Source organism: Phyllostomus discolor, chromosome 12 (genome assembly GCF_004126475.2).
Source record: "Phyllostomus discolor isolate MPI-MPIP mPhyDis1 chromosome 12, mPhyDis1.pri.v3, whole genome shotgun sequence".
NCBI lineage: Eukaryota > Metazoa > Chordata > Mammalia > Chiroptera > Phyllostomidae > Phyllostomus > Phyllostomus discolor.
In genome coordinates, this window is record NC_040914.2 from 60,314,624 (window position 1) to 60,329,809 (window position 15,186).

Genomic DNA, 15,186 nt, shown 5'->3' on the forward strand with positions numbered 1-15,186 from the left:
GCCCTGCAGAGCGATGGCCGGACATGCTGGGTGCCGGTGGGAACAAGCACTTCCCGCCCAGGCAAGTTGGATCTGCCGGGCACGAGGAGGAGGCAGGTCAGTCCAGGCCCCAGGCCACTCCCGGCACTCACTCCTAAAGGCTGCCAGGCACGGGCTTCCTCCCCACATCTCTCTATGGTCCAGGAAGAGGGCTCCCTTCACTCAGACCCTCCTGGGTCCCCCTGGTGGCATGATCACAGAGCCTCTGGCTTCACAGGCTGGAGGCTAATTTGGGGGTGAGGGCTGGGCAGCACGGAAAGCTCTCCACACCAAGGTCTGCCCTCCAAGTGCAGAGACCTTTGCACCCACCACCAGCTGACCTGGGCCACCAGCTCTGCTACCCCACGGGAGGAGGTGGGACGAGACCCGGGCGTCAGCAGCCCGGGCTCATCCGGGCCGGCAGCACTGGGCACGCTAGGCTCAGAGAAAGGCCCGAAGTGACCACTGAGGCCACAGAAAACAAAACTCTGGACAGGTCAGGGAGTGAGAAGCTGGAAGGGGAGAGGGGACAGCGGGTCCACGGGAATCAGAGAGGGCAGCAAGAAACAGCTACCAACACCGCCGTGGCTGGCGGGTACCACTCAGTCCTAGCACGGTCTCCAGCCACCTCCCTCCCCGGACCCGGCCATCTAGCTGTGCCCAAATCCCCAGGCCTGCACCACCCAGTGGGGTCTGCAGCTCCTCCCTATGGGGGAAGCCACCAGCTTTTGCAGAGAGGCTGACCCCAGGGTGAAGGAGGCTGCGGCAGCTGGAAAAGCTGGCAAGACCCCAAAGGCCCAGGTACCAAGGTCACATCCCCACTCCCACCCTGTGACCTGGAGGAGTCTGCCAGCTCACGGCTGTCATGCCCGCTGCCTGCAGTTCCCACCCGGTACACGGATGAGGGTCTGCCTAATCTCCCATCTGTGGCCACTGGGCTGGGACGCTGCCGGCTGGGTGGGCGGTCTGGCACGGCGCCTGCAGCACTGGATCAGAGTTTACAAGCTGGTGCCCAAGCAGCCCCAGCCAGCGACTCCAGGCAGAACCAGTCAGGGCCGGTGAGGGTGTGGGTAAGGCTGGGGGGACAGCCGCACCCCTCACCCTGTCTCAGGGCAGGGATCCCGGCAGCGGGCCAGCTGGGCGGGCAGGAGGGTGCGCGCACTCTCTCTGCCGACCGGCTGGCCTGCCTCTCTGCTAGCGGGTGGAGGGGAGCACTTGCTCTGCAAACAGGCTGAGCCAGGTGCGATCCCCAGTGCTGCTGGTGTCTAGCAAGTGGCTTCGGGTAGCTCGCCCGACTTCTCTGGGCCCTCGGTTTCCTCCTCTTACAAAGGAGAAGACTGATGCCTTCCTAGCTCCTAGGGCAGTCCTGAGAACTAAAGAAGCTGAGCCTTCCTCCAGGTCACAGGGTGGGAGTGGGGATGTAACTTTGGTCTCGTCCCCTCCAACCTTGCCCTCCACACTGCGGCCAGAGGGGCTTTCTGATACTTTGACCGCCAGAACCTTTGCCGGCTGGCCCTGCACACAGGATAAAGTCCAAACTCCAGGTGTGGGTGACTTGATCCTGTGCCTGCTTCTTTTTCCACCTGGAACCTGCCCTTCCACAGCAGACCTCACGGCCACTTGGCCCACGCTCCACACTCGCTCCTGCACGTGCTGGTCCCCTGCCTACCGCACTGAGCCCCCAGACAGGTGCTTCCCTACCACCAGGCCTGCCCTGCACCCTGGCCGAGAGCCCTGCAGGGGGACGGGATGGTCTGGGCACAGCCGGCAGCCGAGAGTCGGCTGCCGAACTCCGACCAGGGCCAGGGAGGATCCTGGCTGTAAAGATCTGAGAGATGCCCTGGCTGGGTGACTCAACTGGTTGAAGTGTCGTCCCACACACCAAAAAACTGTGGGTTTGATCCCTACTCGGGGCACAGGCCTCGGCTGTGGTTCGATCCCCAGTCGGGGAGCATGTGGGAGGCAACTGATCAATGTTTCTCCCCCACATTAAAAAATCAATGAACGTGTCCTTGGGTGAGGGTTAAAAAAATAAATAAATAAGGATCCGAAAGACAGATGCTCTCAGGGCTAGGTGGGCAGGGCCCTTGGCCAGTGCCATCCAGGGCCTGGCCGCTGCTGACCCATGCTCCTGGCCGCAGCCCGCCGGTATCCTGGCACCACAGCCTCGCGCCTCACCGCACTCACAGCCCGGTCTGTCCCAGACAGCCCTCGCTCGAACCTGGCTAGCCCTGCTCCTCACCTCTTTAGGCCAGGACAGTGCTGACCTAGGAACCCCAAGCCCACTCTGCCTCCACAGCCTCCAGGGGGTCGCCAGCCTGCAGCACAGGCTGGCGGGAAGCGGAGGGTAGGTGGGGAGGGGGATGATAAGACATGGCCCTGGCTCTAGGCCTGGGAATGTGACAGGGACACAGGGACACAGTGACCTGGCTACTCCTGGCAGGGTCCCTCCCCCACCCAGAACAGAACTCTGTCGCCTCTGCTCCCGTGCTGGGCCTCGCTGACAACACTCTAGGCGAGGTCAGCCTGAGAGCTACGGCCCAGAGGGTGGCTGTGACCCTCCGGGACGCGGCACAGCAGTCGCCCGGGAGCCAGCTCTGACCAGCCAGACTGCGGAGCACCTGCCACTCCTGCGGATCGTATCCAGGCCCACCATGGGCCCCTCGGGCAGAGAACCTGTTCCATGCAGCCTCGCACCCATCACGGGAGCCAGAGTAAGTGGGTAAACCCCCAGGGTTAGAGCCTAGGGCTGCACCCTCAGCCCCTACAGAAATCTCAGGCCCACCAGGCCCACAGCCCCCCCGCCTGCAGGCCAACCCCCACTGCTCACAGGGTCGGGGGGAGGGGCCCTACCTTGTAGAGCGTGTTGCGGATGATCTCGATGTTCATCTCATCGAGGTCCTGCTCTGAGATGCAGTCCTGGAAAAACGCCGCTGGGGAGAAAAGACTCGGTGTGAGGGGTGGGAGAGACCAGGTCCGAGTCCTGCTGGTGTCCCACCGCTCCTGCGGGCACAGGGGCCCTGCCGCAGGTCCATCTGGCTGGGAGCGGGGGACCGCCCGCCTTGGTTATTGCCTTGGAAGTGGTAGAAGCAAGCCTCTGGACTATGTACCCTGACCGGAGCTTCTCCTGACTCTTTGCTCCTAAAACGGATTTATAAAGGAGGCAGCCAGCCATAACATGACCTAACCGCTGCTGGGGCAGACCCAAGGGACCACTGTCAGGCTGGAAGTAGAGATCAGAGCAGGATTAAGCCACCCCACTCCAAGGGGAACCTGTGGACTCACTGGTCTGTCTCTTTTTTAAAGATGGAGAAATGGAAGAAGCCACAAACAGCTCAGAACTACTGGGGGATTCTATGATAGATGAGGCCAGCAGGTAGGGCTCAGGCCTCTGTGTAGGACCAAGTACAGCTTGGAGCCCAGTGGCTCAACCCCGGTGGCTTCTTGGAGGTGGTGCCCAGGGGACTAGGACTCTGGCTATGAAGGCACTAGCTGGTGACGGCCTTAGTGCCTTCCACCCAGCCGACACAGCAGGCAGGAGCTAGCACTGCCCAGGCAGGGCCCTGGGGGAAGCTCCCAGTTCCCCTTCCTTGGCCTCTAACATGAACCCTGCATCCAGGCCCCTGGGACCTGCTTGGGGGAGGCAAGCGAAGCCATCTGCTTCCCTCCTCTGCTCATGGGCAGCCTGTGGCTCCCACCCTGCTTGCGGCCACAGCCTGACACGCCAGCACTGCCAAGGCTCCGGGGGGCCCAAGCCTCGCACGCTCCCCTTGAGCTCAGCCCTCCTCTGCATTCTGAGAAATCATTCAATCTCTCGAAGTTAAATGGTCCGAGTTGGGCCCTGGGGGTAGCCTTCCTGGCCCAGCCAGAGCAACAGCAAAGGAGAAGGCGGGGTGAGGAGGAAGGAACGGGAAGGGAAGTCGAGGGGAACAAAAAGGTGAGCAGCAGGGGGCAGGCCTCTACTTCTGAGTGAGGTCACCCCCAGGGGTTTGCAAACCCCCCACCGAGGCACTGACACTGATGCCCACCTCCTCCCGCCTCCACCGCCGCGGCTCACCCAGGGGCGTGTCCACCAGAATGGCGTTGTAGAGCTCGGCAGGTGTCTGCGCAATGTTCACGGCCTCCATCTGCTCAAAGCTGCCTAGCGGGTGGCACTTGGGCACGAGCTCGGCGATAGAGCGCTGGTGCAGTGTGCCCGTGATGAGCAGGATCACGTTGTCAATCATGTAGCTGTAACTATGGGAGGAGGCACACAACAGCAGGCAGCCTGTCAGGGTGGGGCCGGAAGTCCTGATGCCTCGCCCCTGCCCCGCCCTGCACAGCCCACCAGCCCCTTGACAGCAGGCGCTGCCCCGAGGGTGCCGCGGGGAAGCGCCACGGGCTCCACTCCCCACCCGAGCCCGCCCCTTTCTCCACTACAGGAGCACGAGAAAGGCAGGGCCCCTCCCTCGGCGGAGGGAGGGTGGAATTCAGGCCCCACCAGTGACTGCAAAACGGGTGTGAACAGTGTTCTGGCAGGACACGGGGACCGTGGGCACACGGAGGTGAGGCGCCCCGGCTAGCCTGGGGGACGAAAGAGCTGGGAGATGAAAGCGTGTTCTGGGAAGAGGGAACAGTGTGTGCAAGAACCTGCGAGCGTCCACTGAGTGACAAGACGCATTCGAGGAACTGAGCACGGCCGGCGCTGGCAGGAGGAAAGGAACCAGGGCAGTTCTGCCAGCAGGCTGCGGCCTGGAGACCGGTCCCGCGGGCGAGGCTGGGGGGGCCGCTTTCACTCTGGGCACAGGGTCCCACGAGCAGGACGTAAGCAGGGAGATCCAGTCCAGTTAGGGTCGCTTTGGCTGCTGGGCGGGAACGGAACGGAGGGGAGAATGGCAAGGGCAGGAAAGTCTGAGCAGTGGGGTGAGGAGGAGCTTCTCTAAGGAAGGCCGGAGGGGAGCCGGTGGGAAGGCACCTCTGGAGCAAGGTCCCAGGGCAGGCATCGACGGGCAGGCAGACAGCTGTCTTGAGCAGCCCGCTCCAAAGACCGAGCACCACCTCCACCGTTAGGCCTGAGGCCAGGGCCAGGCATCTGTCCCGATGGCCTGTAGGAGACCCAGAGACCTGGAGAGGAGGCTGGGCTCAGGTCAGCCCCAGGCTCTCTGCTCTGGGGAGTATATGGGCAGTAGAGGGGGCTGTGGAGCTGGGGACGGGTGGGGCGGCCCCCGCTCAGACTTGGCAAGGGGCAGGCTCTGCTTCTGACCATGAAGCTGATGCCACAGAAGGGCTGAGGCAAAGTCTGTGCAGTCACCTATGCGAGGACGGGGTGGAGAATGGAGAGCGCTTCAAGGCCACAGTCAAGCTGCCGTAGCCACAACATTCCTCCAGGCTAGCAGCACCAGTGATGAATTCAGGGCACAAAGGAGAAGTATGAGGCCTGGAGGACATCCCCCAAGGCCAAAGTGGGGCTCCCGCTGAAGGGTGCAAGCTGGGGCAGCTGGGGCGGAGGCTGCTGCCCTGAGTTAGGTGCCGAGCATGGGCCCCACCTGGGCATTTTTGTGCTACAGCCGGGCCCCTGCCCTGTGACAGCTATCTTGATCACCAGTGTGATGCTGTCCAAGGAAGGCAACCCTGGAAGGAAGTGGTCCCCAAAACCAAAGGAAGAAAGGGGAGGAGGTTGATGGTCCAGGCTTCAGCTCAGAGGGCTGGCCATTAGGGGAGCTCCCACAGGGCCCTCCAGGAAGGCAGCAGGAGGAAGAGGCCACAGCTCCTGTCCTGGTCTGACCCCCACTCCGCCTGCTTGCTGCTCCCCCAGCTCCCACCCGGCCCAGCGCCCTGCTACAACCTCTGCTCTCCTGGGCTTAGAGCCAGGCAGCTGCCCTCCCTCCACCCCGAGTCTGGCTGGGTCAGCTACAGGATGTGCGCTAAGAAGAGACAGGCCCCCCTGCCCAAACTGAGGGCTTCAGGCAGGGCCCATTTGCAGCTGCAAGCTGAGAGACCCAAATGGCCAGCCTTCTGACCCCGGCCTGACAGCTGGCAAAGTGGAGGCACCTCGGAGACAGTTCTGTGCCTTGGTCTCTGGCCCCGGCCTGCATCTTCTCCACATTGGACAGCACTGACGTTCAGTGCTGGTCCAGCGGCAATCCTGCCGCTGATGCCTGCAGGGTTTCAGGGACCCAGGACCACATGACACTCCGCCTCCCAAGACACTCGGCCTGCACCCGTGCAGCCGCATTCTAGCCAGCATGCTCCCTGAAAGAGCCACAAAGACCCCACCCCCAAACCTAGATGCTCTTTTACCCTCTCTCGACCCTCTGGGTGGGGAGGGGGGAAAGAGTCCTCTCCATCTGACTCCACCACCACCTGCATCGCCAGCTGTCAGAGGGAATAAAACGCGGAGAATGCAGGCACCAGGCTTGTCATAGCACAAGACGCGGCCAGTGTCCACTCACCGGCACCCTGCCCAGGGCCCCTGTGCCCTAGGGCTGTACAATCCCCATCTAGCCCTGTCCTCTCAGAGGGATCCCCACAGGCCAGTCCCTGTTATCCAAGCAGCTCCACTCCTTGCGCCCACAGCTCAGGATATTGGTTTGTGCAGGGAGTGGGGCTGAGGTCAGAGCCCAGGGGAGGTGTCTCAGGGTCCTGGCCCCACCTCAGAGGAGAGCCCTGTGGGAAGACTCTGCCGTCTGGCCTTGCTGTCATCCCTCCAGTGATGTGGAACAGGCCAATTATGACTCACTTTTCAGGCTTGACAGCAGATGGGGGTCAGTGGTAGTATCCCCTGGCTGCCCCCAGCCTCTCCTGCTAGAAGACCTAGCTGGGTACCAAAGAAAATGCTAAGCCAAGTAAGGGTCACTTGCGATCACACCCTCCCCCCCAGGCCGTTCCACGGCCCCCTTCCAACCCAGGCTAGGCAGGCCCTGAGCGGTCCTGTGCCAGGCCCAGCACTTCTTCCCCTCGGGTCAACTACAAGGTTGCTGCAGCAGCAGCCCCTGGTTCTCCCCCTTGCCCGCTGACAGCCAGAACCTTCCTTCCCGGGAGAAGGAAGGCAGGGCAGGCCTGGTGGAGACAACGCTGGCCCTACTGTCTGCTTCTCTCCCAAGGACTTCAGCAGGCAGGGCAATCCTCCTCTTCCTCCTCCTTGCCTGGCTTCAGCAGCTGCTTCCCAGCCCCCAGAAAGGCACTCCACCGTCCTCCCCTCATTTGGCCTCAGGAGGAGAGACCGAGGTTCCAGCTGGTCAGTGTCTCCCTCCAGAGGAGGACAGCTGGGGAGTGGAGAGGCAGCTGCCGCCAGGCCAGAGAGGCCCGCGCGGGGCGGGAGTGCAGGAGTCTGTGTTCCTCTGCCCAAAGGCTCCCCCTCACCCTGTGCCTGGTCAATTCTGCCTGGGCCCACAGAAATCTCAGGTTGGAGTTCAGGAAGACACTTCCTCCAAGGAGTCTTCAGAGTCCCCTAACCAAGCCCTGTCCTTCTGCTGTGCCCTTTAGCGCCACCTGCTGGAGCACCTCAGCTCCTACATCCTCACCGTCCATCCCCCTGGGGGCCAGCCTGGCACTGGTGAGGTCATGATGAGTAGGTGCTCCTGCCAGTCTGTCCATTCACATCTTCCCAGCAGGAGCTGCTGCTAACGGTATCTGTGCTCGGTCACATCTGAGTCCTTCAGGACCCTGCCCAGGGTGGAAGCTACAGTCTCAGCATGCCAACTTTCACACCTGCTTCCCTTCTGCAATCGGGGTGACTAGTGTGGCCCACAGCAGAACCAGGGAGGCCCCGACCTTCTCGCTCGAAGCCTGCCCCAACCCCAGAGGCACAGCTGGATGCTCCCACGTGATCTGAGCCTTTGGGGCCTTGAAGGGCTCCTGTGTGCTCTTCCCAGGCTCGGGAAGACAGTGCGGTTACTGGCTCCCCCTCAAGGCAGGAACCAGGTCCAGCCCAGGACCCAGAAACCACAGCAGGTCTAGATCCCTGACCCACAGAGACCCTGTGTCAACGCAGAAACGTGAGTTGTGCACAGCAAGGGCTGGAGGGCCAGGACACGGGGCGACCCATCCCGGAAACCCACTGCAGCCGGGCCCAAGGTGGGAGTGAGGTGCCCTGGGGAGAGCGGCAGGTGTGCCACCTGGCCCACTGGGCACTCAAGGCTACTGTCCCGACACAAAGCTCCCTTCCAGCTGCCTACTCCAGGCTGGCGGCGCTGTGGCCCTGGGCCAGGAGAAAGACGGTCGCCACACCCAGGCTCTGCCAGCGGGTGCCCGGGGTGCAGGCAGGTACTGCTCACAGGGAATGGCCCCCTTCAGGGAGGCTCACTCGTGTGAGAACAAGGACTTTGGGGCCCACCCGGGAATCCCCAGAGACCAGACTCACTTCTCCCACAAGCGACTCTCCCAGCTTCCCTCCTGGGCCTGCCTTCACATGGGAAGCCATCACGGAACAGCCCAGACCAAGACCTTCTCCAAAGTGAAACACCCTGTGAGGGGCTCTACCCCAAGTCACACAGCAAGACAGTGGCTGGGCTGGAGGAAGCCCTTGGTACAGTGACATCCATGACATATTACGTGTTACTGCATGAGACCGAGCTCAATCACCTTAAGACCATATGACTGGTAACCGTCTACCTTGGTGTGGGGGGCCTCTCTCACTTGGGGTCTGCCTGCCCCATGCCTGGCAGCTGTCTCCACTCTGGCCACCCACTCTCCCCAGTGGCCTCTCTAACCCCACCTGATCCTGGAGTCCTCGAGATGCTGGGGAGCCTCCTGTGGCCCCTGGCTGTCCTGTGACAGCTGCTCACAGGCCTCTCCAGGAGCTGTCGACACCACCACTGGCACCCGCACCACTGCATCCACGCATCTCCCTCCCTCCCTCCCTCCCTCCCTCCTAGTACTGGGCCTGGCCCTGGCCCAGAGCTGACATCGGTCACGTGTGGTGGCTGAAGGCTGGGTGGGAATCTGCAGAACCACTGGACACTGTCTCTAACTACAGGAAGGCAGAGAAAGTCTTGATCAGCTTCCGCGTGCACCTCTGCAGTGACCAGGAACTCCCCATCCCCTGCAGAAGCCCGCCCCAGCCACGCTGGGGCAGCTCTGAAGGCACGGAGGGGACCCTGAGCAGCGGAGCTGAGGGCTGACCTACCTCTCTGATGGCCCCAACCCCGGCCCTGGCGGGGCCAGCTTGGAAGGACAATGGCATCGTCCTTCACGTCTTCACACCCAGGATGGCGCCTCCACCGACACTTCCACCACTGGGGGAACCGCACTCGTCTCTCTAGGGTACGGGGGCCCCATGCTCCAGCTGCTCGCACTGGGTGTGTGGCTCCTTCAGTCTAGAATCCTGCTCCCCTAATTCCTCCTTTAAGCACTCTCCCCCTCAACCACGTAGTCGCTTCCTCAGAGAAGCCAGTTCTGAGTCTCCAGACTGGGGAGGTCCCAGGCCCCAGTTCGCCCCTTTCTGCAACGCCACCCCTCATTCCGGGTCGAGCCAGAGAAGACGAGGTGGAGGGGAGAAGAGCAGCCAGGGAGGCAGGAGTTAAGTCAGAGAGACACCCTGGGAGGAAGGAGACTGCTGCAGCGGGGGCGAGAGCGGCGTGGCTCCCGATTAGCCCTGGAGACTGTGGCCACATGCAAGTCAGCGGTGCCTCTAGCCAGGGCCTTGTGGCCGAGTGATGGGACTGTGGGAGCCGGCTGGAGACTGGAAGGGTGGGGAAGGTGAGGGAACAGACAGTGCATGTCTAAGTTTAGGCCCCAAGAGATGGGTTTTTAATGGTGTGAGATTTGAGGGTTTTTAGATGCTGATGGGAAGAATCCGGACAGGAAGGCGGCTGCACAGACAGCTGTGCCGATGAGCGGCCACTCGGGGTCCAGGGAATGGGGTGAGGGGATGGTGGACATCGGCAGTAGGGCCCAAAAGCAGAGGCGCGCGCCTCAGCCACTGGACTGGCCTTGGAGGTACAGATGCAGTGCTGGAAGACAGACGGGCCTTGGCCGTCTCTGTGGAGCGGGAGGCGGGCCGTCAGCCCGGTGAGACGGCTGGGGGATGCAAGAGGGACGGCGTTTAAGATGGGGAGGTGGTCTTCCCACCTCCGAAGGGAGGCCACAGGGTGCTGAGTGGGAAAAGCAAGCGGCTGCCGGGCAGGGGCCAGCCAAGGCCAACTGAGCCGGTCTGCGTGCATGCCTGGCGTCAGGGATCACCCGCCCAGCGCTGCCGGTTTCTCCAGCTTTGCTCCCAGCAGCGGAGATGGGGGAGGGCGCCTCCAAGCTGGAGGCTGCTGGGATTCCTCCAGGGCTGGGGGGCTGCCAGCCGGGCGGGACCATGAGATGGGCGGCCAAGAGAGCTGCGGATGTTGGCAGAAGAGTGCTCGAATGATGGACCAGGGAACCTCAGCTGGGGAGGGAGGGAAATGAAGACAGAGGGGCAGCAGGGGAGGAAGCAAGGCCCCGTGTCCTGCTGAGTCCGGAACCCGCGTCCCACAAGGGACCACGAGTGGGCCGGAGGGCCTGCAGGCTGCGGGCAGAGAGGGGGTGCCTGACTCAGCGATTTCCAGGGCGGAGCAGTTCCAGGTGGTGACACGGCCCGGAGCGGCCACCCCTGGGGGCGGCTGGGGTGGACAGCAGAGGAGCGAGCCACTGGATGACGACGAGGTCACGGACCAACACGTGGCTGCTGAGCTCTTCCCGAGTGAGGGCAGGAGTAAGGGGACGGGGCGTCTGCAAGCCGCGGCTGCCCGTGAATGGACGGGGCGGGAAGTGACGGCCTACCCCAGGACAGCGCTTGGCTGCTCTCGGAGCACTTGGTGCCTGCAGCCAACCTCCAGCAAAGAGCTGGCGGCTGTGCAGCCTCAGTCACGCTCAGAGCTTTCTCCGGTTTCATGGCCTGGCAGGCCGAGACCAAGTCTCCGAGGGCACCAAGACAAGCTACACAGGCCGGTGGCCAAGCGGGATGGAGGACATCTGCCCTCTGACCACTAGCATGGGGCTGGGTCAGGCCTCCTCTGGCCAACCTAGATAGAAAGACCAGAATGTTCATCAGGAAACTGAAGGAATCTTGTGCAAACAAGGTGAAGGCCAGGCTCTGGCAATAAACACACTGTTTCCTTGTACGTCCTCAGCTCTGGCCTTGAGGCAAGGGATACACAGGCCCAGGCTAGGGACTGATTGACAGACAGGGTTCTGTGGCGTGATTCCCCAACGCGGCAGCGCAAGACACACCTCACTGCTGGCCTCCGGCCCCAGTAGGACCACATTAGCTGTACTTTGACTGGGGCTGGGGCAGTGATTGTGGGCCCGGCCAGGACAGCAGGGAGGCCTCTGGGAGGAAAGCCTGTGGCCAGGAGAGAGCCTGCTTCCCAGCCTGGGCAGGTTCTCTGAGTGTACCAGCCTACGACCCTCACGTGAGGATGGTGCCCTGATAGCTGCTCTTCAGAAAGTGGCTGCTCATAGTGGGTGGGAGTCGGGGGGGCGGTATCAGGCCAGGCAACAGGAATCTAGCCCTGTCCCGGCAGGAGACAAGTGGGACAGGTATGTGAGGTCTCAAGGAGGAAGGTAGGGGCACCGCAGTCGGGCAATGGTAAAAGCTAGGTGGTACCCAGAACACGCGCTTGCACTACCAACTCAGAGGCCACTGACACAAGCCAGCCACGGACCACGCCTCTGCTCACCACGGTGTGAGGCGGCTCCCTGGACAGCGGCCATCTCTGTCCACCAGGCCCACGCTCATGGTTCCTGGGCCACCACCGCATGGGGGGCTCTCTCTAGCCCCCCGTTTCCATAGGTACACCTGGCAAGCAGAGGTTGCCCTGTCCAAGTGCCGTCCCCTAGCCTACAGGTCCCAAATCCTTTCCTCTCTCAGCATCTCCAGGGCTCAGTAGAGGCAGGGCTGTACCCCAGGGTCAAAGGGGAAACTGGGCAGCCAAGGGTCACAAGCATCATGGCCGGCCAGGACTTGGAAAGGCAATGACGTGTTCAGCCTCCCCAGCTCCCCGACCCCACCACCCCCTCTCCCTGCAAACCAGGGCTATGGTCAGAGCTGGGGAACGGGCCTCAGCCCAGATAGGACCAGGGCCAGAAAGCCTGAAGGCCCACCGGGGACGGCAGAGCCGCCCTGACGGGGATGGGGTGCAGCCCTGCGGGGCACACTCACGTAATGAAATCCAGGAAGCTGGCGAGCGGCTCGTAGGCGTGGTTCCTCATGTGGCGGAACTCCACCACCATCTTCTCCTTGAGCCGGTCATCAATGACGGACACCGTCAGTGGCGACGCCTCGTTGGCCAGGAAGTTGCCGTAGTCAGTGCTCTGCAGGTGCAGCTTCAGGTCTGAAACCCACGGGCGGGGTGTGAGGGCTGGCCCGGCTGAGTCTCCCCGGGGCCTCCCGGCCCCATCCCCACCCCGATTCCGGGGCCCAGCTTCCCCCCTGGAGTCGTGTCCTGCTGCTGCCTCGACTTCCTGTCCCCACTTCCGCCTCCCTGCTGGCTCCGAGACTGCTCCAAAGCAGGGAGCCAAGGCCCTGGAGATGCCCCAGACCCTTGGACCATGAGCCAGCCTACTTTCCAAGTACAGTGCAGAGGCGAAGCACAAGCACAGCCATTGTTCCTCCAAATGACAAGGCCTGGGAAACCCCAACTGGAGGTGCCACTCACAGGCCTTCGAGGCCTTTCTGCATGGTGGGCCCCAGCGTGACCCTAACCTGGAGCAGAGAAAGACACAAGCCGTGCCTTCCAGGGCCAGTGGGGCAATCCGACACACCTCCAGGCGAAAGTATCGCCCGTGAAATAAAGGAGAAGCCACAAGCCCAGGGACTAGAGTGGAGAAGGCACCCAGACAGGGCTGAGAGGGTGAGAGGGCACGCCAGGCTGGGCCACAGAAGACGACAGGGGCAGGAAAACGCGGCAGCAAACAGCCAGGGGGATGGTTTAAGGGGCGAGCGGCCTACCGGGCAAACATGTGAAGGCGGGGAGGCTGGGAAAAAAGGCTGACCTCACCCTAGGGCTGGCTGGGGGCAGACAAGCCAATCTCACAGACTCTCCTGCGCTCACAGGGACAGGTGTGAAGGAAGAGAGAGGAAAGGGCGGAGGCAGGACGGGTGAGACCTGGGAGATCATGGCAACGACCTGGCAGTCTCCCAAGCTTTGCCCTTGCTTCTCACCGCCCCAGTCTGCTCTCCACACACAGCCAGTGCGATCTTCTTAAAACACAAAATGGACCACGTCAGCCATCCGTACACCCTCACCCTGGGGCCTTCCCTGCCCCCTGCCTGCAGAGTGACCATCTTGCCGCCCCTCAGACACCCTCTGCGGAGGCCTCTCCTGCAGCCCCATCGGCCTTCACTGGCGCCACTGTTCTCAGGACACACGCACACCATGACCACAAGGACTTTTGGTCACTGAGGTGTCTCAGAACCTAAAACAGAGCAGTCCTGGTGTATCTGGACGCTCGGTAAATGGCTGTGTAATGAATGAAAGGCTGGGCAGAGGGTCACTCCTGACTCTGAAACGGGGACACGCTGTGGCCGTGAGGGCGCACCGAGGGCGGCGGCTGAGAAGGGATCAGGTGTGCGCGCACGCGAGTGCCAAGGCCCGGCAGCTGGGGCTCCTGCGGCGGGGGACGGCATGCCCCCCACCCCCTGTGACCTGGGGAAGTGGCCCAGAGGATGACAGGCAAGGTGGACACTTCTGCGAGCCCCTGACCAGGCCTTCCTGTGAGTCTGGGAGCCTGCGCTGCCCTGGGCTGCTGAAGAGGAAGGGGGAGTGAGGCGCGTAATCCATCCACAGGCTCGGGGGACCCCTGTGATGCCCCAAGAGAAGCACCCCATCAGGAGAAGAACGCTCCCAGCCTGGAATCAGTTGTGCTACAGGAGAGATGGGAGAGTACGGAGTGGAGGGGAGGGAGGAGTGTGCATGCTGCTGGGGTAGACCCCTTCCACCTGCATCTCTAGGTGACACCTGGTGGCAGGCAGCTCTCGAGTCACACACAGAGTGGGCTTTAAGCTCGTGAAGCCTGCAGGAGGCCGTTACCACCTGCCGCTTCACCTCAACTACCACCCACGCCCGCTTGTCTCCCGTGGCCGACCGCGAGGGGAACAGAACCGACGGCCAGGTGGGACAGGGAGAAGCCCACAGCCTCCTGCTCTGCCCCACGGACCCTGCCAGCTGCCTGTCCGCCCCAAGGATGTGCACACTGTTGTCCTCACCCCAGGCCATCTGCCGTGAGTCCCCGCCCCGGCTCTGCTGCTCCCCATCCTCACCACGGTCTCCTCCGCCACGGGGGGGAGAAGGTGCTTTGCTCAGCAATGCTGCAGTTGTTGCAATATCAGATTATCCACTCGGTTGTTACAGAGAAATTCTTAACTGTGACTGACGGGCGTGGGCATGATAGTGTAGATAGTGTATCATGTTAGTGAATCACTTGTATTTCTACAGAAAGCAACGGGCTTTCTGTGATCGATGTTAATATTCTTGACACCAGGCGAGGGCATGAATCATTTTAAAAGACACTTGGTTGACCTGCACAAAACTGATCAGTTCTGAGAGATCGGGAATGCCATTGAACTGGCCCCTCTTTTTATAGTATGAAGTCTAATTAATTTCTCGAGTCATGTTAATGCCCCAACTTTATATTCTTTTATCTATCAATAAACATTGTGATCCTTTGGGGGGAGAAAAAGGGGGTGAGGGTTCTGGTCCGGGCACAGGAGGTGCTCAAATCCCCACTGGGGAGGCTGGGGAGCACACAGCAGCTGGAAGCTTAGCGCGACGCGAACCTGTCCACTCTTCTCCCTTCGCTCACTCCACAACCTCCCCTCTCCAGCCCCCACCCCACACCCGGCACTGGGCAGGGGGGAGTCAGCACCCCAGCGTAAGAGGGAGGCAAGACCACTCTAACTGGAAGCAGACGGGGCCCCGGTGAGCGCTCAGCCCCTGCCTGGCATGCCCATTTCACAGACCGGGAAAACGGGAAGCAGGGGGAACCTGAGAGCTGACCGGAGCCCAACGGTCAGGCAGAGAGGGGCTGAGAGGCGGGTCAGGCCTCGTGGGTTCTGTCCGCCCCCAACTCTGACCTCCTCTCCTTCCTGCACGTCCTTGACCACACTCCCCCACAGACCGTGGCCCAGGACGGGCCTTTCAAACATAGACTTTGGTCCCAGCAGACTTTGGTCCCAGCAGAGCGGGCAGGTGGCAGACAGGTGAGAGAGGGCATGACCTC

General features: G+C 62.2%; 1 protein-coding gene across 2 annotated transcripts in view; it reads right to left on the reverse strand.

The window, feature by feature from the left end:
- The window catches only part of ATP6V0D1 (ATPase H+ transporting V0 subunit d1), a 38,312-nt gene that overhangs the window by 1,854 nt on the left and 21,272 nt on the right, over positions 1 to 15,186 (reverse strand). For both annotated transcript variants that reach the window (XM_036012010.1, XM_028501804.2), the window contains exons 2-4: positions 12,128 to 12,299; positions 4,076 to 4,254; positions 2,872 to 2,951 (exon numbers count right to left, since the gene is read on the reverse strand). In XM_036012010.1, coding sequence (XP_035867903.1) covers positions 2,872 to 2,951; positions 4,076 to 4,254; positions 12,128 to 12,299 — 431 coding nt within the window. The remainder of the gene's footprint in view (positions 1 to 2,871; positions 2,952 to 4,075; positions 4,255 to 12,127; positions 12,300 to 15,186) is intronic.